Source organism: Rhododendron vialii, chromosome 2a, assembly GCF_030253575.1.
Source record: "Rhododendron vialii isolate Sample 1 chromosome 2a, ASM3025357v1".
Classification (NCBI taxonomy): Eukaryota; Viridiplantae; Streptophyta; class Magnoliopsida; order Ericales; family Ericaceae; genus Rhododendron; species Rhododendron vialii.
In genome coordinates, this window is record NC_080558.1 from 45373496 (window position 1) to 45397024 (window position 23529).

At 38.7% G+C, this 23529-nt stretch overlaps 2 protein-coding genes and 1 non-coding gene across 3 annotated transcripts; all 3 read right to left on the reverse strand.

The window, feature by feature from the left end:
- Nucleotides 1–1300: 1300 nt before the first annotated feature.
- Nucleotides 1301–1408, reverse strand: LOC131318229 (small nucleolar RNA snoR100). Its single transcript, XR_009197564.1, has one exon. It is a non-coding gene; the product is annotated as a small nucleolar RNA snoR100 (small nucleolar RNA).
- Nucleotides 1409–7499: 6091 nt separating this feature from the next.
- Nucleotides 7500–14364, reverse strand: LOC131317597 (probable WRKY transcription factor 19; the record flags this gene model as incomplete). Its single annotated transcript, XM_058347132.1, has 3 exons — nucleotides 7500–8638; nucleotides 13080–13263; nucleotides 14129–14364. Coding segments are annotated over 3 exons (1188 nt in total), but the record flags the coding sequence as incomplete, so codon positions are not given.
- A 429-nt stretch (nucleotides 14365–14793) lies between these two features.
- Nucleotides 14794–22963, reverse strand: LOC131315050 (GDT1-like protein 1, chloroplastic). The gene is made up of 12 exons (XM_058344110.1): nucleotides 22630–22963; nucleotides 22440–22473; nucleotides 20564–20860; nucleotides 19659–19712; nucleotides 19389–19450; nucleotides 18892–18960; nucleotides 17983–18034; nucleotides 17781–17855; nucleotides 17010–17139; nucleotides 16220–16290; nucleotides 15748–15795; nucleotides 14794–15035 (listed from the first exon to the last, which is right to left on the reverse strand). Exons 1-12 carry the CDS (start codon nucleotides 22788–22790, stop codon nucleotides 14964–14966), a joined length of 1125 nt encoding a protein of 374 aa, XP_058200093.1. The 5' UTR covers nucleotides 22791–22963; the 3' UTR covers nucleotides 14794–14963.
- Nucleotides 22964–23529: the final 566 nt, after the last annotated feature.

Sequence of the window (23529 nt, forward strand, 5' to 3'; positions counted from 1 at the left end):
TGCCGTACGCCAGTCATGGACTGCCGTACGCACGTTTGACCCTAATCCAGTGCTTGGCTTTTGCATCATCAGGGCTCTGGAACATGACCAGAAGGATCCCAGAGGCCTTTTAAGCAGATAAGAAGTGAGTATTGACTACTACATCTAAACAGTTCTAAATATACAGAAAGCGGTAAACTGGTTATTTAGCATGCAAGGGTGATTGACAGGAAGATAAAATGACAGAAATGGTGATCCATGATCCCCACGCCAGTAGTGCTCGTTCTACCATGACTGGCGTACGGCATATGGTTACTGGCGTGCGCCATGTATCACCTCATACGTTTGTCGTATTTTGCCAGTTTGAGGCCAGGACTAGTATTACTTACTAGCCTGGGCCTCACTGGTTCCCCTCAGGAGCCCAAAAACAGAAAGGGACACAAAGGTGGTATACCTTTTTATTTGAGGAGTGAAGGTGGTGTTGAACTTAAAGCTTGGAGATAGAAGCCTAGATGGTGACTGGATGTCAGTAGGGTGTGTGGAAGTGGGCTGTTTTCCTTTCTCTTTCAATGGGAGAAAAAGAGATGGAGAGCAAGGAAGGAGGAAGAAGAGAGCTTTTTTTTCTTCTTAATGAGGCCAACCCTTTGTGAACTTGGTAACCCTTTGCAAGAGTGTGAAAGGGGAGTATATATAGAGGGGGAGTGACTGAGATCAGTTTGGTCTAGGGCCTTGTTTGGCTGGTTGGAGGAGGAAGGGAGCCTCTCATGCATTAAATGCATGGGACTTGCCTTGATGGGGGTTGTAGGAGAGAGAGGGAACGGGCCTGGACGATATAATCATCAAGGGCTACTGTGGCCGACGTCAAGGTGGCACAAAAGTCCCGCCCAAGTGGCTGAATAAAGTTGATTTGACTGGAATTGACTGGCGTGCGCCACATATGAACCTGCGTGCGCCAATTATAACTGGGTCAACGGTCGATGACTAACACGTGGCAGCTAACTGGCGTACGCGTCCAATACAATGGCGTGTGCCAGTTGGATTTTGCTGGGACTGTTTGGCTCTGGTTTGAAAGGTTTGAAATGGGGTTGAAAAGGGGTTTGGGACGCTCAAAGCTTAAACACACCATTATCCTCAGACTGTTCTCGACCAAAATCATCATCGGGGAAATAAAAGATCGACAAATAACGTTGTCTGGACAGTCCAGAATGGGGTGTCTACATGGGGCTATGGGCGGGGAAGGATTGAAGACATACCTAACCTTTGGTAATATGCACAAAATGACTGCTATCAGAATACCACTTAAACAGTAGCCTTCCATACCTATTTTGCTGCAGAACCATACCTCTAAATCAAAGCCAAATGGCATAAAAGAGGGCAGACTTAGAGACTCAATTCAATTTATGTGCACATTACCATGTTTCCTTCATTGATAATCTAGAGTATCAGTATGTATAAAGATAATGTCACTCCCCGAATTTATAATATCATTCCCCAAATCTCTATATAGATTTTTCAAATTGATAACTGCACCCTCTTTTGGGAGTGGCATTATGATTAAATTCTCTTAATTTTTTAGTTTAAGTTATTTTAGGGTTAGAATGTGAAGTTTTTTTTCTTAATTATACATCATCATTTATATTATTTCACTTTGGCCTATTGAATTTAGTTTTAGAATATTTTTTGGGGTCTCATTTCTTAAAAAAATAGAAGATTTATGACAAGTATATGATAAAAATAATAAAAAAACCTAGCAGTGGGGATAATATATAAGTTGGAGATTTTTTTTTACATATAATAATTACATTTTTTAAAATTCTTGTCGTGGCGGCTGCCGCTACTAGACCCCTTTGATCCCATCCTTGAGCAACCCTGATGCCGGCACCTTCTGCCGCCTCCATGCGATACGCAAAGACCAGATAGCCCTTCTGCACTCTTTGTGCAGTTCTCTTTCTGGCATCTCCGGCCGCCACCATGCCGAATGCACAACCCAGTTGGACCTCTAGCGGCACGCCCACATCCTTCTTGACTGCACTGCCACCCGCCACCGTGGCCAAAACACTTATCCGTGCGACCTTCGGCACTTCTAGTACACCCCAATTCTTGGCATCGTCGACCACCAGGTCCACCACCATGCAACACAGAATTGGGTGCCATCATGGTCCCTCTCCGATCAGTCCGGCCGAACCCCACTACCTTGTAAACAACTTTTCCTTAGAAGTGAAAAAGGCTCTCAACAGTAATTGGCTATTTAACTTTCTTTGATTTTCAGATTTGCAATTAGATGCGTATTTTCAAATCGTTTAGAAATGGAATATTTGGAAAATGAGAAAAAAAAAGAACTTTTAAATTTGATATTCACAATAAGCAGGAGATGTTGACAAGCGATGGCGAGCAGCTTGATCCGACCGTTTATCTTGGCAATCAACAGTTCGGATCTTGACCGGATGATGGACGGTTTGAGTAACCACTTACATAATGGCCTTTGGAAGAAGCAAAAGGAAATGGAAAGAAAAACAAGTACTATTTGTAGTTGATAAAAAAATTTAAAAAAAACCCTACTATTTGTAATTGAGAGCTTAGTTGCAGGATTCTTCTAAAATGGGTGCGCTCCCTAGACGGGAGCTCGAATCAGCACTCCCAAAATGAGAGCTTGACGGGAGCTCGCTCCTAACTGAGATGAGAGCTTATCGGGTAAGACAATTATTCTCTTACTTTTAAAGGAGTTATTCCATTGTGGATATAACAATATGAGAATCATATTAGTTAAGAAGTTTTGCAAATTGAGAATTATATAACTTCCAATAATTGCACTTTGAGATTGGGAAAATTTTCAGTAAGTATCACTTTTCTTTTAATGGTTAAGTATTTTATATACATATTTTTCTATAATCTATATACGCTCCTTAGGCACTCCCAACCTTAGGAGCTTCTAGGTGCCTTCCCGCCCCCGCCCCCTCTTCGTGCTACTAAGATTGAGAGTCCACATAACCAACAAGGACTTGATCCTGATGAAAAACTGAAGCCTTAATAGCACTTAGCCCAGTTATATAGCTGCAAATTTAACAATTTTAAGCACTACTTTTTATCACTTGGCTTTTTTTAACACAATTACATCCACGCGCATGGAAAGAACAAGTTCAAGTAGAGATTTCACCATTCTAGAAGTACAGAAAGATAATCAGTTTTTCTGTGTTTTAGTAGTGAAAAGAAATTCAAGAAAATCTCTTCTTTTCGCAGAATCTTTTTTTTTTTTTTCAAGAAAGTGTTTTCCTGTGGCAAATTTGAAGTGATGAATTTATGTGTAGATTTTGTAAGTATCTGTTTGCAAATATCCCTTCTTTTTTACAAGATATAATTAACACAAAAGTGTTTCTCCATAGAGAAGTAATTGAAGTTGCGGGTTCACAACTTTCTTAATAACTGAACAACACAAAAGTAGGATTAAAAAAAAAAAAAACAACACAAAAGTTACTCAGAAGTTAATTTTTTTATCCTTTGCCAAACAACTAACGTCACCGTTTGGTTGTTTACAAATACAAGAAAAAACCTTTCACATTAAGTTTTTCTGGTATTCAGTTAATCAGTTGCAAAAGAATAGAAAAATCCATCCATTCATTTCGTTTCCACAGGACGTAGCTGATCGATTAGAAGATCACATTTTTCCAATTTCAGAAAATACTCGAAATTCTTATTAAGAGCATCAATATTACAGAAAACCCCCTCGCGAAATCCAACCAAATTACAGGCAGGCAGAACAGAGAAGAGGAAAAATATCGGTCCTGTTATTGTCAGCCCACTAGGTTAACGATAAGCACACTAGAAGACAAGGAAAATACGTATTTCTGCGTATTTTTTATACCTTTTAATACATATTCACACACTCACTATTTTCAGTCCATTGAGCTAATTTTAGAATTTTCCAAACAACAAATACATGTCGTTGAAAATAGAATTCTGTAAAGGTGCAGAAGGAACAGAGTGCATCAAGCAAAGGATTGACATAAAGTAAATCTATAATATGACGAAAAACACGATTTTCAGAGTTTTGAATAGATATTTGAAGATTACCTTGGCTTTGGTTGGAGAGAGAGATCGCGCGCTTTTAGAGCATCTCGGCACAAACAATAAAGTGACAGACAGAGAGAAGAGAAACGATATATATGAATACTAGTATCTACTTTCTCCGTCCATTTTTAAGTGTTCTGTGTTTTATTTTGGACTGTTTCTAAATAAGTGTTTTTTTATAAAGTTAGAGGGTAAAAATTGGTACATTTTTTATTTTGCCCTTAAAAGTAGATTCCCTTTTGAAAAGTTGATGAGTAAAAGCGTAATGATGATGTTTCTATAGAGGATAAATATAAAAAGTAATATTTTGGAGGTACAATTATGTTGACTCCTAAATCTTCGTGAAAGTCAAGCTGGGATATTTAAAAAAGGACAGATGGAGTATATGATACTAGTTCATATGGATAGTAGTATGGAACCGGAAGGACCCGGAGATCCTGCAGGGCAAATCTCAGCTATCCGTGAGTATTTTCAAAGGTTCGGATTTAAATAAAAAAAATTCGGCAAAATTTTCCAAAAAAGTTTCATTTGAATCTGGACAGTTAAAGACACTCATGGATGGCTGTGATACGCCCTAGAGTGCACGCCATCCGCGATAGTGCGATAATAGTATCCAATTTGCATAAATAAAGGAGTTCAAGAGTGTGATAATTGCCGGAAAAAGAAAGAAAAAAAGAGATGGTGATAATTTTTTTTGGGCCAAAATACAATCCATTTTCTAAGAAATACTACTCCTTCTGTTCCAAAATGAGTAGCTTTTTTGGAATTTCGTGCTATTTTAAAATACTTATATCTTTCGATTTATGAAATTTTATGTGATTTTGAAAACTTTGTTTAATAGAACTAATTAAAATCTATCAAACAAGATCTATATTGCATATTTTTTAATACTCATATTGAAAGATATAAGCAATTGAAAATGACACGTTTTTTCAAAAAGATCACTCATTTTGGAACGAAGGGAGTATCTGATTAGGTCAAAGGCATAACGCCCAAGAAAACGCAAAAGGATTATCAAAGTTCTCTCTTCTATTCTCTCTCTCCCTCTAATAGGAGCTTAAAACATGATGAGATCACAAACCGGCCGGAATAGTGAGATATAGTTGATTGTATGAAGACAAAAAAAGAAAAAGAAAAAAATAAAAAGATATAGTTAATTTTTTCATAAGGCTGAAATAGTGAAAGTGTCCGACGTCATGTAATGTACATAGCTCGATCTTTCCCCTAGCAAATAAATAACATGGTCCTTCACCTTCACCAAACTCCGACTCGGGGTGGCCCCACGAGCATCTCTTTCCTCCAACGTGCGCCATGCAGAAATCAGTGCTTCCCTGTGCAATCTTTCGACACCCTTCGGATTGGCACCTCTTTCCCCCACCGTGCGGGACACAAAAGTCGGTCCGCCCAAGGGCACTCTTTATGCACTCCGGAATAGCACACCTCTTACTATCCAGTGAAGCCATAATAGCAATTAGCCCAGTGAGCTGCAGATTTAACAATTTTAAACACTACTTTTTCAAAGAACACATTGGCAGAAGTGATCATATTTATACAATTCAAGAAAATCGATCTCTTCTTTTTGCAGAATCTATTTTTCAGAAAAATACTCTCCAGTGACAAAGTTGAAGTGATGGGTTTTTCAAATACTCCTATTAACAAAGTTGCGTGGAAGTTGATTTGCAACAACAGCTCTATCCAGTTTTAAGAAATATCTATTGGGAAATATCCATTCTTTTTATTTACAAGATCACACGAAAGTGTTTTCCAATGGCAAAGTTGAAGTTGTAGGTTTCACAACTTTCTTAGAAACTGAACAACATAAAAGTTACTCTGAAGTGAATTTATCATCCTTTCCAAACAACAAACGTCACCGTTCGGTTGTTTACAAAACCGAGGAAAAAAGCTTTCATTAAGTTCTTCCAGTCTTCAGTTGCAAAAGCAAATAAAAATCCATTTGTATTCATTTCATTTCCAGATATTGATGTAGCTGATCGATTAGAAGATCATATTTTTTCCAATTTCAGAAAATACTCGACATTCTTATTAAGAGCTTAATCAATAGTACAGAAAAACCCCGCGAAATCCAACCAAATCACAAAATGGCCGAACAGAGAAGAGAAAAAACAACAAATACATGTGGTTGAAAATTGAATAGTATTTCTGAAAAGGCGTACAAGGAACAGAGTGCATCAAGCAAAGGATTGACAGAATGCAAATCTATAATACTATGAAGAACAACGCAATTTTCAGAGTTTTGAATCAATATTTGAAGATTACCTTGGATTTGGTTGGAGAGAGAGAGAGCGCGCTTTTAGAGTGCTGGCACAAAGCCCAAGAAAACGGAAAAGGGTTATCAAAGTTCTCTGTTTTATTTTCTCTCTCCCTCTAATAGGAGCTTAAAACATGATGAGATCACAAACCGGCCGGATAATTAATTAAGCTTATTGTGTTAATTAAGACGTTGTAGTAGCTTGATTGGTAATCTAGTGGTAGACGCGAGCGCGCAAACACATATATACATCTCGTATAATAAATTTGTCACAGCGGAATTTACGAGAGAATAGTTAGCGTACTATTAAATTAAATGTGTGAGATATTAAAACAGTGAAATTCACGAGAGAGTAGTTAGCTTATTATTGCAAACGAGATAGGTACTCGTAGTCACACGAACAATTCTTGAATCCACAAGAAGAATAGAGTAAACTCTGAATATTATTGATGAAAAATTACATAAAACATAGATTATAACCCTTTTTATAAGGCGTAACCCCGAAATCCTAAAAAGAAAATTAAAAACCAATAGTACTGTCCAAGTTATGTAATTGTTTGTATGAAGGAAAAAAGAGAGAGAGATTATTTTTGCATAACTGAATTAATTGTAGTATGAGTTTAATCTCATTTATACTAAGAAAGCCAGTATATCCGAACTAGTGGCATGCCCATGTTATGCTAGTGTTGAGCATGTTATCGTGCCTTGTATGTGCTTTATTAAATGTGCTCATGTTGTGTGCCTTGAAACGATCGATGGCTAGCTCAACCCAGTTCACTAACACGCTATGTTTTCGTTTCATGCCGTTCCAATTAATATCTTGTATTTGTCGCGCCCCATGGTGACCTTTAAACGTTTCTTGCAGGTGTTAACCCAGCACAGTTGACACCTCTAAACCTATCTAACAACGGCGTCTACTTACAGATATTAACCCTTAAATTTGTTGTCTTTGTTCTTTTCATTCTCAGAAGCGATCATATTTATCCAGTTCAAGAAAATATCTTCTTTTGAAGGATCTATTTTTCAAAAAAGTAATTTTTAGTGGAAAAGTTGAAGTGACCAATGTATCTACACCAGTGTTTGCACATCCGTACTAGTGAAGAGAAAGGTGCCTTTTTCGTCATATATTTGTCAAGGCAAAAGATGCAGATAGAAAAATCAAGCAAAGAACAAGAACGCCACTAGATTTCCAATTAAAAACTGCTAGGGCCATCTTCACATAGCATCGACATTCATAAAGCATACAGAGGAGGATTGACAGTTTACAATTTTTTATCACACTCAGATAGATATTGTATTTCCCAAGCAAACAGAGGAGGATTGACAACTTAAAATCACATTACAAGCCTATTATATATATGAAGAACAAGAGGAGAAATCAAACATGCGATAAACTCCCGTTTATTGAGCAAATCACAAAACATGTTACAGAAGGTCGAAGTCATCAAGCCTAATCTTAAACAGTTCACCAGGTGTTTTTCAAGGGCTAGCCGCGGACTCAAGTTTAGTTTTCTTCAATTGATACCTTTCATCGCAGTGTCGACCTCTTCCATCTTCTCATGGATCATGCATGGGTCCAAGTGTGGCGCCCCCATGAACCCCTGTGTCCTGAACCAGCTGAGCGCCATGTGATGTACATTGCCCGGTCAGTCCCCTAGCAAATAAGTAACATGGTGATTCACCTTGGCCAAACTCCGACTCAGGTTGGCCCCAAGAGCATCTCTTACCTCCACCATGTGCCTTGCAAAAATCAGTGGCTCCCTGTGCACTCTTTGCACACCCTTCGTATTGGCACCTCTTTCCCCCACCGTGCCGGACACAAAAGTCGGTCCGCCCGCGGGCACTCTTTGTGCACTCCGGAAAAGCACACCTCTTATCACCCCCATGTGCAACACAGAATTGAAACCCACGATGCACACTCTTCGGACAAACCCCACCACCTTCGAATGAACACCTTTTCCCTCCACCATGCTCCTTGCAGAAAGGTGTGCTCTCTTCTGCACCCTTGGTGCACCCTCCTTCAAACTTGCACCTTTTGCCACCACCGTGCGCCTTGCAGAACATTGTGCTACCTTGAGCCCCTTTGGCACATTCCGGATGCTGGCACCTCCGGCCACCTCCATGCGATATGCAAAGACCTGAGAGCCCTTCTGCGCTCTTTGTGCAGTTCTCTTTCTGGCATCTCATGCCGCCACCATGCCGAATGCACAACCCAGTTTTACCTCTGGCGGCACGCCCACATCCTTCTTGACTGCACCGCCGCCCGCCACCGTGGGCGATACAGAAATCCGTGCGTCCTTCTGCACGCTCCGTTTGTCCCATCATATATGGTCAGTGACCTGCAAATTTAACAATTTTAAACACAATTTTTTTGAAGAAAACATCACTTTGTGTAACAATTACATCCAATTAATCAGCAGGCAGGTTCCAGTTAGCCCTTGGCCAGTCATGTTATCGGTCCCATGATTAGTTGCGCCAAGTTGTACCGATATTGCTTGTGTCTCAGAATGGGAGGATTCTAGAAGTACAGAAGGATAATTAGCTAGTTCTTTTGGTTTTTAGTGGCGAAAAGAAATTAAAATCACTGATTCATATCATTATCAGAAGTGATCATATTTATCCAATTCAAGAAATCTTCTTCCTTTTTTTTTTTTTTCGCTGAATCTATTCTTTAGGAAAGCGTTTTTTAGTGGCAAAGTTGAAATGATGGGTTCTTCAACTTTCTTAATAAATGAAGATTTTCAAAGTTATACTCGGAATTTGATTTGCAACAACGGCTCTATTCAATTTTGGGAAATATGCCTTCTTTTTATTTACAAGACAAGATACATTTTACACCAAAGCGTTTTTCAATGGCAAAGTTGAAAAACAATTTCGTTTAAACAAGAAACGTCTCCGTTTGGTTGTTTACAAAAAAGTTCTTCTGGTCTTCAGTTGCAAAAGCAAATAAAAATCCATCTCTATTGGTTTCATTTCGAGAGGATGTAGCTGATCGATTAGAAGATCATATTTTTCCAATTTCAGAAAATACTTGAAATTCTTATTCAGAGCTTAATCAATATTACAGAAAAACCCCGCGAAATCCAACCAAATTACAAGAAGGCCGAACAGAGAAGAGGAAAAACAACAAATGCATATGGTTGGAAATTGAATTCTGAAAAGGTGTAGAAGGAACAGAGTGCACCAAGCAAAGGATTAACATAAAGCAAATCTATAATATGAACAAGAACACGATTTTCAGAGTTTTGAATTGATATTTGAAGATTACCTTGGATTTGGTTGGAGAGAGAGAGAGAGAGAGAGAGAGAGAGAGAGAGAGCTCTTTTAGAGCGCCGGCACAAACAATAAAGTGGTAGACAGAGAGAGGAGAAACAAAGATGTACTATATATAGGCGTCAGTTTTCCTTACATAAGTTGACACAAAATTAATCGGAGTTCGACGCAAATGATCGAAGCCGTTCAATTTTGTTTAAAATATGTAAGAGTTCTTGTAAAAAAAAAAAAATAATCATCTTATTCTGATATCAGTAAAGAGGCTTAATCAGTTCATTGAGTATTATCCTGTAAAAATCAACTCATTCCGATATTGGTAAGTCCCGCAAGCCTTCGGACTTGGACAACCCCCACCATTGGAGCCGTTCAATTTGTTTAAATATGTAAGAGTTCTTGTAAAAAAAAATCATCTCATTCCGATATCGGTAAAAACTTAATCGGTTCATTGAGTTTTATCTTGTAAAATCAACTCATTCAGATATCGGTAAGTCCCGCAAGCCTCGGGACTTGGGCAACCCCCACCATGGGGCAACCAAAACAAAAAAAAATTCTTTTGTAAACCCAACAGAAAAATTAGCGGTATGTATAGTTTACACACAAAATTTATTTATTGAAAATACTCTAGTTAGCGATATTTTTAAACACCCAAATTAAAATACATAACACATATAGTATCATAATTTTGAAATGGCAAAAGTGCCATTTTTGATAATTCAATTCCTATCAGAGTGATGGAATGCTTTCTTTCATAATCAAATTGGACATTCATATAGAGTGGGTTAAAAATTGAAAATCAAATTTCATATCGATTTCTCAAATCCCATTTGGTCCAAGGAAATAAAATCAGTTCAACTGAATCTACAAATGCCTGCAATTTGTGAAGATCAACAAGAACAATTTTTAAGTGAAAAAGGGCAAAAGAAATGACGAAGAAAAGATCGAATCGCAAGACTAACAGCTCAGAAATGAGATTCTATACGCACGACGTGACGATGACAGATTTCTAACCTAATAAATATAAAAGCGCAAATCAATACCATTGACTTCCAGGCAGGTGATTTTAAACATATCTGTGGGCACGCTACCCGGAAATTTTGCTTTGTGAAATTGGGTGCGGCCCTTTTTGTTTGGAAAAGCGCGGCGAAACGCCTCGATTCAGAGTCGCCACTCGGGTTTTAGCGGTGAGAACACCCAAGGAACCGAACTCGAAAAACGTTTGCCACGTTTGTTTGATTTTGAAAAAGGCTTGTAGACTGATCCGTCGTCACCTTCGATATCTGAAGTTCGGGAGCCAGGTTACGAGAGGGGAAGGGTTTTATGGCACCCCTCTCGCCCAATCTGAAGATCGGTCTCTACTCGGGCATTTTTATAAAACGTTTGCATTTTTCTCTCATTTGATCATTTTTTAGTCAGTTAGGGCGGGGGAACAGTTAACGGGGGTTAAAACTATAACAAGTTGTGATTTATGTGGCAAAATGTTTATGGATGACTTGATTGCAATGCTAAATATAGATTGAGAACAAGCACTGAGCAAACTGGATAACTTGAAGTACGTTGCCTGGCAGGGGGCACGAGCAGATTCTGTGTCAGCATGCACTGGCCGAGCCACTGCATGCTGATACAACATGCGCACGCCACAACATAAGTGGCGTACTCCACTTGTTTGTTTACTCAATTTTTGTTTTCAACCCTCTAGGCTCTGGAAAGGGACCAGCGCACACCCAGGACAAACCATGCAGTTGAATAAAGCGGAATATATACTTACAGACAGATGAGATGGCTTGAAGCCATGAAAATAGATGAGAAACCCCCTAAACAGAGTGGGGACATGAAAGAGGCCAAGATTAAGCTAAGATGCATGGGCCAGCCACTGGATCCTGGGACAAACTGCCGTACGCCACTTTGACCTTGATCCAATGCTTGGCTTTGTATCATCTGGGCTCTGGAACATGACCAGAAGGATCCCAGAGGCCTTTTAAACAAGCAAAGAGTAAGCAATAACTACTACATCTAAACAGTTCTAAACATACAGAAAGCAATAAACTAGTTATTTAGCATGCAAGGGTGATTGACAGAAAGATAAGATGATAGAAATAGTGATCCATAATCCCCTCGCCAGTAGTGCTCGTTCTGCCATTACTGGCGTACGGCATAGGAGTACTGGCGTGCGCCATATTCCATCTCATACGATTGTTGTATTTCGCCAGTTTAAGACCAGGACTAGTATTGTTTACCAGCCTGGGCCTTACTGGTTCCCCTCAGGGGTCGGAAACAGAAAAGAACGTAAATGTGGTATACCTTTTGGTATTGAGGTTTGAAGGTTGTGTTGAACTTTAGAGGTTGAAGATGGAGGTTGTATGGTGACTGAGCATCAGTGGGTGAATGGATGTGGGCTTCTTTCCTTTCTCTTTCAATAGAAGAAGAAGAAGAGCAAGAAGAGAGGAGAAGGGAGCTTTATGCTTCTTAATGAGGCTAACCCCTTGCAAATGAATGCAAGGGGGGTATTTATAGGGGAGAGAGACTGAGATTAGTCTGGTGCTAAGGCCTGTTTGGCTGGCTTGGGTCAAGAAGAGAGCCTTCCCATGCATTAAATGCATGGGACTAGTTGATGGGGGGTGTAGGAGAGAGGGGGAGCGGGCCTGGCCGATATAATCATCAGGAGCTACTGTGGCCGACGTCAAGGTGGCACAAAAGTCTCGTCCATGTGGCTGAATAAAGTTGATTTGACTGGGTTTGACTGGCGTGCGCCACACTTGGACCGGCGTGCGCCAGTGATAGCTGAGTCAACGGTCGATGATTGACACGTGGCAGCTAACTGGCGTACGCGTCCAATACACTGGCGTATGCCAGTTGGGTTTTGCTGGGGCTGTTTGGCTCTGGTTTAAAAGGTTTGAAACGGGTTTGAGAAAGGTTAAGGGCGCTCAAAGCTCAAACACACCTTTGTCCTCAAACTGTTTTCGACTAAAATCATCATTGGGGAAATAAAGGATCGGAAAATAACGTTATCTGGACAGTCCAGAATGAGGTGTCTACAATATCAAATATCTCCTGTTGTAATCTTGAGTAGAAATTCCCAAATGAAGTTAAGATTTGACAAGAATCCGGGGATAACCAAGCATAAGCAAGAGGAAAAGCCATAACCAATGTGGTAAACACAGATGATGTTTGAGCCCCCCAATAACGTCATCAGATTGGAGCCTACGTTTGTCTATTTGAAGCAATCAATCACGTACATTACACTAATAACTAAGTAGGTACATTGCGTCGCTTGCAGTAGGGACGCGTGTCATTAATTTAGTGGGTGTCTGTTCAACACTGGATAATCGGAGGGGCAATGAACGGAATATAATCTCTTTCGTTTCGTGCCAACTAATATCGTGTATTGTTGCGCATGGTGACCTTTGAGCGTTTCTTGCCCGTGTTGACCCAGCTCAGTTGACACCTCTAAAGCTATCTAACAACGGCGTCTACTTACAGGACTTTAACAAATTACTTGTTCCCTTAAATTTGATGTCTTTGTTCTTTTCAACGGCGAATCGGCTAGGATGGTCCCGTTAAACCCCTTCCGAGCGGCTACAATGTTTGCCGTGGCGTTGGCAACATTTTGTCTATTGCAGAGAATGTCATCGAAATAGAAGACTAAATGCTTGCATGGTTTGTGCCTCGAATACTTCTTGCTTGACAAGGCAAAAGATGCATATAGAAAATACAAGCAAAGAACAAGAATGCATGCCAATAGATTTCCAATTAAAACTGCTAGGGCCATCTGCATAGCATCTGTTGGGTCCAGAGTGCCCCAATGGATTTGGTTACATAATGTCACTTTCTGCGACCACTCTAAAAACACTTGCGGGTGCGATATCGAATGCTATAAAAGACTTAATTGAAGCCATCGCTAACACCAATTAATTGGTTTTAGAAGAGATGGTGGAAAAGCGGTCCGACAAGTGATATCAGAGCCAAGAAGTCATGGGTTTCAATCGCGGGAGCATCATCGTGAGGGAGGGATTGTTGGACCCGAAATGCCCCTATGAATTTGGTTACACAATGTCACTCCTGCAACGTACCGCTCTAAAACCAAACTTACGGGCGCGATGTTGAATGCCATAAAAGACTTAATTGAAACCCTTCCTACCACCAATTGATTTTAGGAGAGATAGTGGAAAAGCGGTCTGACAACATCGACATTCATAAAGCAAACAAAGGATGATCACACTTTACTCAGATATTGTATTTCACAAACTCATACTTAATTTTGTATTATATACACTCAAACAAACTGAGAAACTGGATTTCTCTAAACACTTTTTTCACACTCTCTGATCACCTTATATTTGGGTACTTTACAAACACAAGTCAATTTATAGGAAGAGCAAGAGGAGAAATCAAACATGAGATAAACTCATATTTATTGAGCAAAACATGAGATAAACTCATTTTTATTGAGCAAAACACAAAACATATTACGGAAGCTCGAAGTCTTCATGCCTAATCTTAAACAGTTCACCATGAAATTTTCAACAGCTGCTGACTCCAGTTTACTGTTCTTCAAAATCCATACCCTGCACCTCAATGACCTCCTCTTCCATCTTCTTATGGACCACGGGTCCAAGTGTGGCACCCCCATGGATCCCTATGTCCTCAACTAGAGCGCAATGTGATGTACATAGCCCACCACCGTGAGCCCCTCTGGTGCAACCCAGATGCTGGCACCTCCAGCCGCCTCCATGAGATATGCAAAGACCAGAGAGCCCTTCTGCGCTCTTAAACCAGGGGTATGTATAGTTTACACCAAATTTTTATTTTTTTATTAAAAGTACTTTGTTTAACGATATTTCTAAACACCCAAATTAAATCATATAACTACTAGATAAATTATGTTTCATTGACACTACAATAGTCGAATTGTATGATTGATTAGTAATTTTGGTAGGAAGCAACATGTTTCCCATAGTCCCGAAACCAGGCTTTCAATATTTCTCAGTTTTCTCAGTTTTATATGCTGAAAGTGGTTTATAAATTATTAATAGCAAGGTATGCACCCATTTTTCAATGTTTTGGTCGCCAAATTATTCCTTTTCTTTTATTCTCTTAGATTATCAGAGAATTTACCATTACCGGGTTAGGTTTTACGTTCTAGACAATAAAAATAATAATTTAATAGTATCTCTTGCTGGCCGTGAGTTACGAATCAAGAGACACAATTGTTTAAAGAATATGACTCAAATCATTCATAGTAGGTCAAAAATTGAAAATCAAATTTCATATGAATTTCTCAAATCCCATTTGGTGCAAGGAAATAAAATCAGTTCAACTGAATCTACAAATGCCTGCAATTTGTGAAGAACAACAAGAACAATTGTGGATGCCCTTAAACTTAAGTTACTATCTCGATCAATGTTACTGCCGCAAAGACGAGAAAAAGAGTTCCCCCAATATAGGCAACTACCTGTACAAGCAACAACAGAACAATTTTTAAGTGAAAAAGAAAATGACGAAGATAAGATTGAATCGCAAGACCGCCTTTAGGAGATTTTGAGCAGTTCAACCATATGGGATTTGTGGCAGCAGAGGAGAATGCACAGAGATTAGAGACTAACAGCTCAGAAATGAGATTCTGTATGCACAAGGTGACAATGACAGATTTCTTAATATTTTCATTGCTTTTACTTTTTAACATGATAAATATAAAAGCGCAAATCAATACCCTTGATTAGATTCTATGTAGCAGGTAGTTGAACTTTATTTCCTACAGAAACTATTCCAGGCAGGTGATTTTAAACATATCAAATATCTTCTGATGTAATCTTGAGTTGAAATTCCTAAATGAAGTTAAGATTTGACAAGAATCTGGAGATAACCAAGCATAAGCAAGAGGAAAAGCCATAACCAATGTGGTAAACACAGATGATGTTTGACCCCCCAATAATGTCATCAGATTGGAGCCTACGTTTGTCCATTTGAAGCAATCAATCATGTACATTACACTAATAATTAAGTACGAACATTACGTCTAATTTGTTATGTTGGAATGTAATATTTGTACCAAACGGAAGCCAGTTTGTTTCACGTGCTACCTGATTTGCCAATTGCTAGGAACAAGCAACAATAGAAGACTATAGAATTGGTAACAGTTTAACAAGTCCGGGCAAACCTCTCACCTTCTCAGATAAGAATGTACCCAGTAAAGAACCCCCCAACACTGCCAGCTGCATGAAGTAATTGTTAATGCATCAGCACAATCAATCTAACATCAGCATGCTAGAACAAAAAAACAAAGAAAAAATAAACTAATGTTTCATCAATTGCGACACCATGACTCATTCATACAGTTATACTGTCCATTCAATTAATAGGCCAACAAAAACCCTGCCAAAAAGCAAAATCCTCTCATTTACTTACGATTTCACTGAAGTTGAACATATCGTTTGTATATCTTTCAATATTACAATAGCTTTCAAAATGCGAAGTACTGCTCCAAAATTGAGTAATTCTGCAAGTTTCCATATGACTTTGTCGGCTGAAAAAAAACCTGCCTGCGTTCTATTTATGGAAGGAGCTTACTGTTGTTACTGATGTAGTAATTTGTCGTTAGGGAGACAACCCCAATTTTTCTTGAAGTTAAGAAATTACCAAAGTTGCAACTCCATGACCAGCTAATGCTCCTCCAATGACTCCAAGAGGTGAAGAGGCAGCAGCAAGTGCTGAATAAGAAGAATATTCATGTTAGCATAGAACATAACCAGAACACTCCATCAGGGAGATATAGATGTTCATATCAGAAAACAGAGGTTAAAGCACGAGAACAAAAAGGAATAAACAAATTGACAATAGTAAATCATTCTTTACTTAGGTGGATAGCAAACGAACCCTCTAACCAACACCACTGCAATCTAATCATGACAAAAATTAACATTTCGGCTTTGATAAATATGAGTGAATTTCTCTTCCAAACATAAAACAACCCAGATCAAATTTTGATAAAGTTTGAATGTTGCATTACGAGGCAGCCAAAATCCATCTGGGACAGACCGACAAATTTAGCAGGTATTCAAAGCAGCTATCCAACAGGGGCAAAAGCATTGATCTACCCATTACTTGTCATTTCACCATAAAAGGTGGTCCTTCAAAACATTATAGGACCTTTTATTCCTGATAATCAGACTAAGTATTTGTCTATTTCAATATCATCGTCTTCATAACCAGTGTTTTCTCAAGCCAAGGATTTCTTTCCCGTATTGCCACAGGGGATAGGTTCCGCCTTCAATAGGCAAATTGGCAACAAACTGAATGGACATCAAACACAATGAACTTCAATATTCAGGTATGCAACGAGGGCTACATCCATTAATTGTGGACAATCTCATATGCAGTTTCTTAGCAGCCACAAGTACAATCACTATCAAATAAAACATTCACTCACCTATTGTAGAGAAAAATGATTTATCACCCCATTCTGCAACAAAAACAAGCAGGAAAGTGCTAACGACTGTATTAGCAGTGGCCAAAATCCCAGCTCCATTTCCTGAAAATTCTGAAACAGCCAGCTCTGCCTGTTCAATGAGATATCATTGCGGAAAAGGGAAAACAGGTGGTTAGTTAATAGAATAACTTTCAGAAGCGACCTTGAAATGTATTGACTTAATATAGTGAGTTTAAGAGTTATCTGCTACGTTGTATATAGATTTAAGAAAAAGGAAAATCATGGGCTCCATTTACTCAACTGTCAAAGTAACTTGATACCCTAAATGCATATCGCAAGTTGGTATATTAGGTATTTTGATGATTTATATAGCACAAAAATGTGCATACTTCGAACTATAGTTTCCTTAACTGCAACAATTCGTACTTATTATGAAGTATGAACCAACCAAAAAATTATAGTACCAAGCCCCGAAAAACTTTGTTTGACACGGTTGAAAGGGCCACCTACTAACAAGGAGAGAGTAACACTCGATCTACTATAATAACTGGATTTACATTTAAGTGATTGAGTTAGTCTCACAATAGGGAAAAACATGGCGTCAAAATAAAGAAGAAAGTATATTGGTCAATATAGAAAGTTCCTATAAAGTCATCTAGCATATAAAACTGTATTACAGTTGCAGACCCTTCTATCTATGTTATAGTTTTGAAAGTGCTAAAATGTCAAGATTAAGATGACAGGTTATGCAAATTATCAGAAACAATTCACCTCCTTCTGTTCTTCTTCTGCCTTAAGACCGTCACCAGAGCTGGCCTCAACCAAGGTTGAAACCCCAAAATACACCTGCAATTACAAAATCTATGATGCTAATAACAATAAGTAGATTGGTTTTCAATCAATTTATGCCAGATAATGCTTGCACTTTGCATGTGTGTGTATGTTGCACTTTGTTCATGAAGGCAGCAGTTACCAGAAGGACAACTGCAGCAATATCATCAACAGGTAGATCAGTGTCACCAAATCTGCCAGTTAGAAAAACATATTAGCACAATTTTCTATTAATCGACTTGGTTAATTTCTAGTTACATTAGAGAGCAAGAATGGCCTGCCTTGTTAAGGAAATAGAGTCCCACATTGCTTGGGAGTGGAATGGGTGATCACTTAATAACATCTGGGACCTCTCCACTCATTGCCAATTGGTTTTGAGATGGACATAAAGTTTCCACATGGTATCAGAGCGGGGCCCGTTCCACCCCCACATTTTAAAAAATTCGCAATTCACACCCCACGATGACAGACCAGCAAAACGGCTGCAAGATGAAAAAACCCAAAAGTGGCCACACGTGACAGACCTCAAACACGGCTGCACGTGAGGGGGGATGTTAAGGAAATAGAGTCCCACATTGCTTGGGAGTGGAATGGGTGATCACTTAATAACATCTGGGACCTCTCCACTCATTGCCAATTGGTTTTGAGATGGACATAAAAGTTTCCACATGCCTATCTTCTCAATAAAATATCCAGGGGATGCTACACACCTAAGGATGGCTTACTGATGCAATGCCTGTAATTACCGTAGACATGCAGGGAAATGAGACAATCATCTAAGTATCTTATTAGGAAGCTACCTCCCAGAAAACCAAAAAGTGAACAAAACCAAGCTATCATTTCCTATTCTTTCCATAAAATCACTGTACTATTTTCCAGGTACAGAAAATTCGAAAAATGGCATTCACTATTGCTTCATTTTTTCGCACAAAAGATGTATGATGGGCAGGACAAATTAGATGTCACCAAATATTCCTTCCATAAGAATGGACAGATATAATGACAGGTTTAGGAACCTTAGGCGAACATTCACAAAGAATCTATCAAGCACCTGAATGGAAGGATATCATCGATGTAATGAAATGTCCGCCCGAGAACAACAGATATGATTGTCATTGCCCTGCCAATTATACATAGACACAGTTAGGTCAATAACTTAGTTAGATAGTTACATCTCTAATTTATCAGTGGTTCTGTAATATTATTCACTATTTATGCACAATCATTAGTCCAGTTATCGATGGTATAAAACAGCTCTTGAAATGTTTTATCTAACAATTTCAATGTAAATATCCCATGATGAATTATCAGATGAACAACCATATCCTCTCAACAGAAGGAATGCATGTAAACTACAGTTCGCAACACTGGGACTGCTACACATTACTAAATTTTAGAAAAGCATACTTAGCCAACAGCATGGGAGACCATGTTGTTGCTGACATCACTGGTTAAAGCATCAGAATTACGTGATACAAATTTTCAGTACGAGCAGGTTCAAATGCATATGCCACTCAAATCACCGAGCATAAAAACAGAAAAACATACGCAAGTGCGCCAAAAGTCCCCACGAAAACGACGGCACCAGGATTCCTAGCTGCTAGAAGTGCCTGCCCAAGACATTAAACATCCAAAATTCAATCTAGTTGATAACAACATGCAGACAAATGATGAATTAGAAGAATGTACGAGACATAAAACTGCTACTAACAACCATAATAGGTACATGCACAATAACATGCTTTGATTGAGAAAGAATAATTTTGAAACATTTATGAATAGATACATCCATGAAACAGTTGATAAGTTCCCGCTTACCGCAATAAAAAAGGTTTTGTCCCCTAGTTCAGAGAAAAATATAAGCAAGAATGCCTGCAACATAAAGAGTGACTTCTTAAAGTTAGTGAGTGGAAGTTTACAAGCAGTCATATAGTTAAGCTGAATAGGGGTGTCTTTCCTAGACAGGGTATCAGATAAATAACAAACACTGTAAAATAAATGCTACCAAAATGGAATTCCTTCAGGTGAAGGAGAAAGAATGCCGCACACCAAATTGCCCAGCAAAACTTATAAATACTCTGCTAAAGAGGTCGCATAGAATTGATGGAAGCTCCAAATTGAATTTTTTGTTTGTTTGTCTACTTAAGAACCACAGATTCACATTGCGCACTTTGTAGTTTTTACAATCTAGCCTCCATTTTGATGTCACGCCATATTGGCAACAAGTATCCACTATGGATAGACCTTGACAAAGAAGTACGGTTTCTAAGCTTCAATTCGTATTTTTGGAGGAACCAATTTGTAGATGCTCTTGTTGCTGTTGCACTGCATTGTATACTCGTATTACGCTTAGCAATGTTCAAATGCAACCTTAGCTTCCATAAAAAAAGGAACAAGAAAAACACGTGTGAAGAGAAACATACTCTGATTGCTAGGTTTCCTCAGATATCATATTTGTAATTATTCCATGGGTATAGGCATTAAAGTAAAGCCAATATACTATTTAAATTAACGGGATTGAAAAGCCCCACTGTGAGCCTAGAATCTCGATTTAGCTGAGGCACAGGACTAGCAGACGAAACCTCTATCGATACCAACAAATGCACCCCAAGAAGCCCCTTTGATTTCCAGCTTATGCCAGGGTGAGACATGTATTAAAAAGAAAGTTTTATTGCTCTTTAAGAGTGTAACAATCTTGAATGTTAAAGGGAGATTTTCCTAACTGAAGCAAAACCTGTGCTAATATCGCCTAGGTCCCCAAGAAAAGGCATTGATTGCAATCCACTTGTGAAATCTGAACCAGCAACTGCTTGTTGAGTGCCTTCAAGGGTGAATAATCCAAAGAGCAGAACAAACTTTAGGTAGCCATAGAGTGCTGAAACTGGGACATCTCCAGGTACAAAATTCCTCCCTCTGGTTTTCCTTTTTGAATGCAATTCGTCCAAGACACCATTGACAACATCTACATTGTTTGTCAATTCAATTACTTTGTATGCATTGCCATGTAGGAACATGAACTCCTGCATTAGAATCATCAGACTTTAACAAACAAAAACAAGGGTTTGACTAATCACCAGTTCAGCATTACAGAAAGGTTTATTGGTATTGCTGATAACTGATCAGCTCTTGAAATTGAGATGCAAATTTAACAAACTTCAATTAGCTATGTCAAAGTATTTTACGAAACGGGCGTATATCCCACCTCATTGTGAGAGGAAACCGATAAACACCTGTTTCATGTAATATCCCCTCATTATCTAGAAGGCAGAAGCTCCAATATGGATTTCAGGGCACATAAACTTCCATTATAGAGTTGCTATGAAATTACTGTCCGAACTTTGGAAAATAAGTGAAGGCCATACATCAATTTTTTATTTTATTTTTCCTTTTTGAGAACTAAGTCTAAATTGATGAAATCATTAATCAACCATTGTAAGTTTAAATTGATTTTTCAATAATATTGTCAGCCCTAGATTATTCATATTTGTCAACCCTGAGCCAAAATCTTGCAGCCGCCCTAAAAAAATCATTATAGTGCAGTTGGTTAGTAGTTAGTACTGTATCCTATATTCATACCTCAACAATAATAGAGCAAAATCATCAACTTCTCCAAATTCTGTTGGGCCCGGAGTGCCTCTATGGCTCTATGGATTTGGTTACACAATGTAACTAATGCCATAAAAGACTTAATTGAAGCCCTCCTTGACACCAATTGGTTTTAGGAGAGATGGTAGAAAAACAGTCTGACAACGTCTATGGAGCACGGGTACCGGTACGCGGTACGCGGTACGGTACGGGTACGGGTACAGGAAACGGCAAAACCCCAAAAAAGTAGGGTATGGGTACGGCGGGAGTACGGCATATATATATATATATATATATATATATATATATATATATATATATAATGTTTTTCTATTTTTTATTGCATAAAATGAAATATAAACCCATTTTACCAACAAAAAGCAAAATCAGTACAAATATGCATATCTACTGCATATCTATTAGTATTCAGAATTTCAGATACATATATACATATACATTACACATGCATACATTTGTACATATATACAAAGAGATAGACTATTCCGATCGATAAAAAAAATATACAGAGAGAGACGAAGAGAGAGATGGACAAAGAGAGAGAGGGGTGTTTATAAATGACAAATAAATTACACAATAAGCCCACATTTTATAATTATTTACAAAAAAATCCCAGAAATTTTGAAAAAAATTTCATTTTGGGCTAAAACGTACCCTTGCCGTACCCACGCCGTACCAGTACCCGGTACGGGTACGGGTACGAGTACGGCGACATTTTCGAAGTACCCGTGCTTCATAGGACAACGTCAACACAACAAATCAAGAATTCGGAGATGGTTTCCATTAAAGTTTTTTTTCCCGGGTAAAAGTCAGCATTTTTACTGAAGTTACAGTCAGTGAGGTTTGAACCCTGTCAAATACATGAGAGTACATGGTGCCTACTGCCTTGTACCACTTATCTACCACTCCACTTGCAATTTCCATTAAAGTTACAGCGTAACAGCGGCATGCTAATTAATGAAAAATGTACGCCGCGAAAAAGAGATTGAAACTCACATTGTATAGGTTTACGCATTGCTGCCTCGCGTACCTGAAATTGAACGGGAAAACAAAATGTTTACATCTTGCCGAAACAATTATGGCATTAATCAACAATTAAGGGAGTCTTCTACTTATATTTTAAAGTACCAATATACAAATCAATCAGAGGAAGCGGAAATTAAGGAAGTTTAGAATTCGAAGTAACCTTGAGAGAAAGAGGCTCGGATTGGGACTAGAGAGCTTCGGAAATCGATAAAAATGATGCGATTTGAGAGGTTTGGGACGTGAAGAAGAAGAAGATGGAGGAGGAGGCGGTGAATGAGTCCTCAGCAACACGCTCTGCGAAGAGAGCGATAGGCTTCGCATTCTCTCTCTCTCTCTCTACTTTCTCTCTCCTGTATCCACCAGTTCTCTCTTTTTAGTGATAAGAGCGCGGGAGCACTATGGCCGTTAATCTCTCACCTTTTTATCCGCCCGTACTGCCGGTTTACTGCATGTGTGTTTGGACAACTGAAATTGGGCGGAAGAGTGATAAATTTCTCTCGTGTTTGGAACTCTAATATTGAACAAGCTCATTTATAGACCCACACTCACACTCACCTCTCATGTGTGTGTGTGGGTGTGGTTTTAGAATCATTATTCTGGTACCTATAGACGATCACGACGTCATATATTTTGGAAACGAAAATTGGGAGCTTGGTGATTGAGTCCTTCGCTTCCCTTTGGGCCGGGCTTAATTAGGCCCCGTTCCAGAACTAAAAAAAAGTTCTTATTTTTTAAAAAGATAATTTTAAGTTAAAAATTTATGAATTTATTAAAATATAAAAATATGCAATATGGATTTTATTTGAAGAGTCTTTTATACGATACAAAAAAAATTAAAATATATATTTTTCATTTACATTATTTTTTAGTTTGCAAAATGTGAAATAAGCTGCTTATTTTTTAACAAGGTTTCTGGAATGGGGCATTAGTATATCCTAAGGAGAAGTTTTCAGTGCCGGGTGGGCACGGGCCACGTGGTGCCGAGCACGCATCTCGGCCGTCCAAATGTGTTATGGATGGCCCATATCTATTTGGGCTTGAAGAGGTGTTTTGGTAATTT

Bases quoted from the DNA above. Each gene is read 5' to 3' on its own strand.
- LOC131315050 (XM_058344110.1), bottom strand. From the start codon at position 22,790: ATGCGAAGCCTATCGCTCTCTTCGCAGAGCGTGTTGCTGAGGACTCAT. The intron at 20,861-22,439 runs GTGAGTTTCAAT...ATTCTAATGCAG, and splicing joins AATGCGTAAACCTATACAAT to GAGTTCATGTTCCTACATGG. The intron at 18,961-19,388 runs GTATGTTTTTCT...TATAATTGGCAG, and splicing joins GGGACTTTTGGCGCACTTGC to GGCAATGACAATCATATCTG.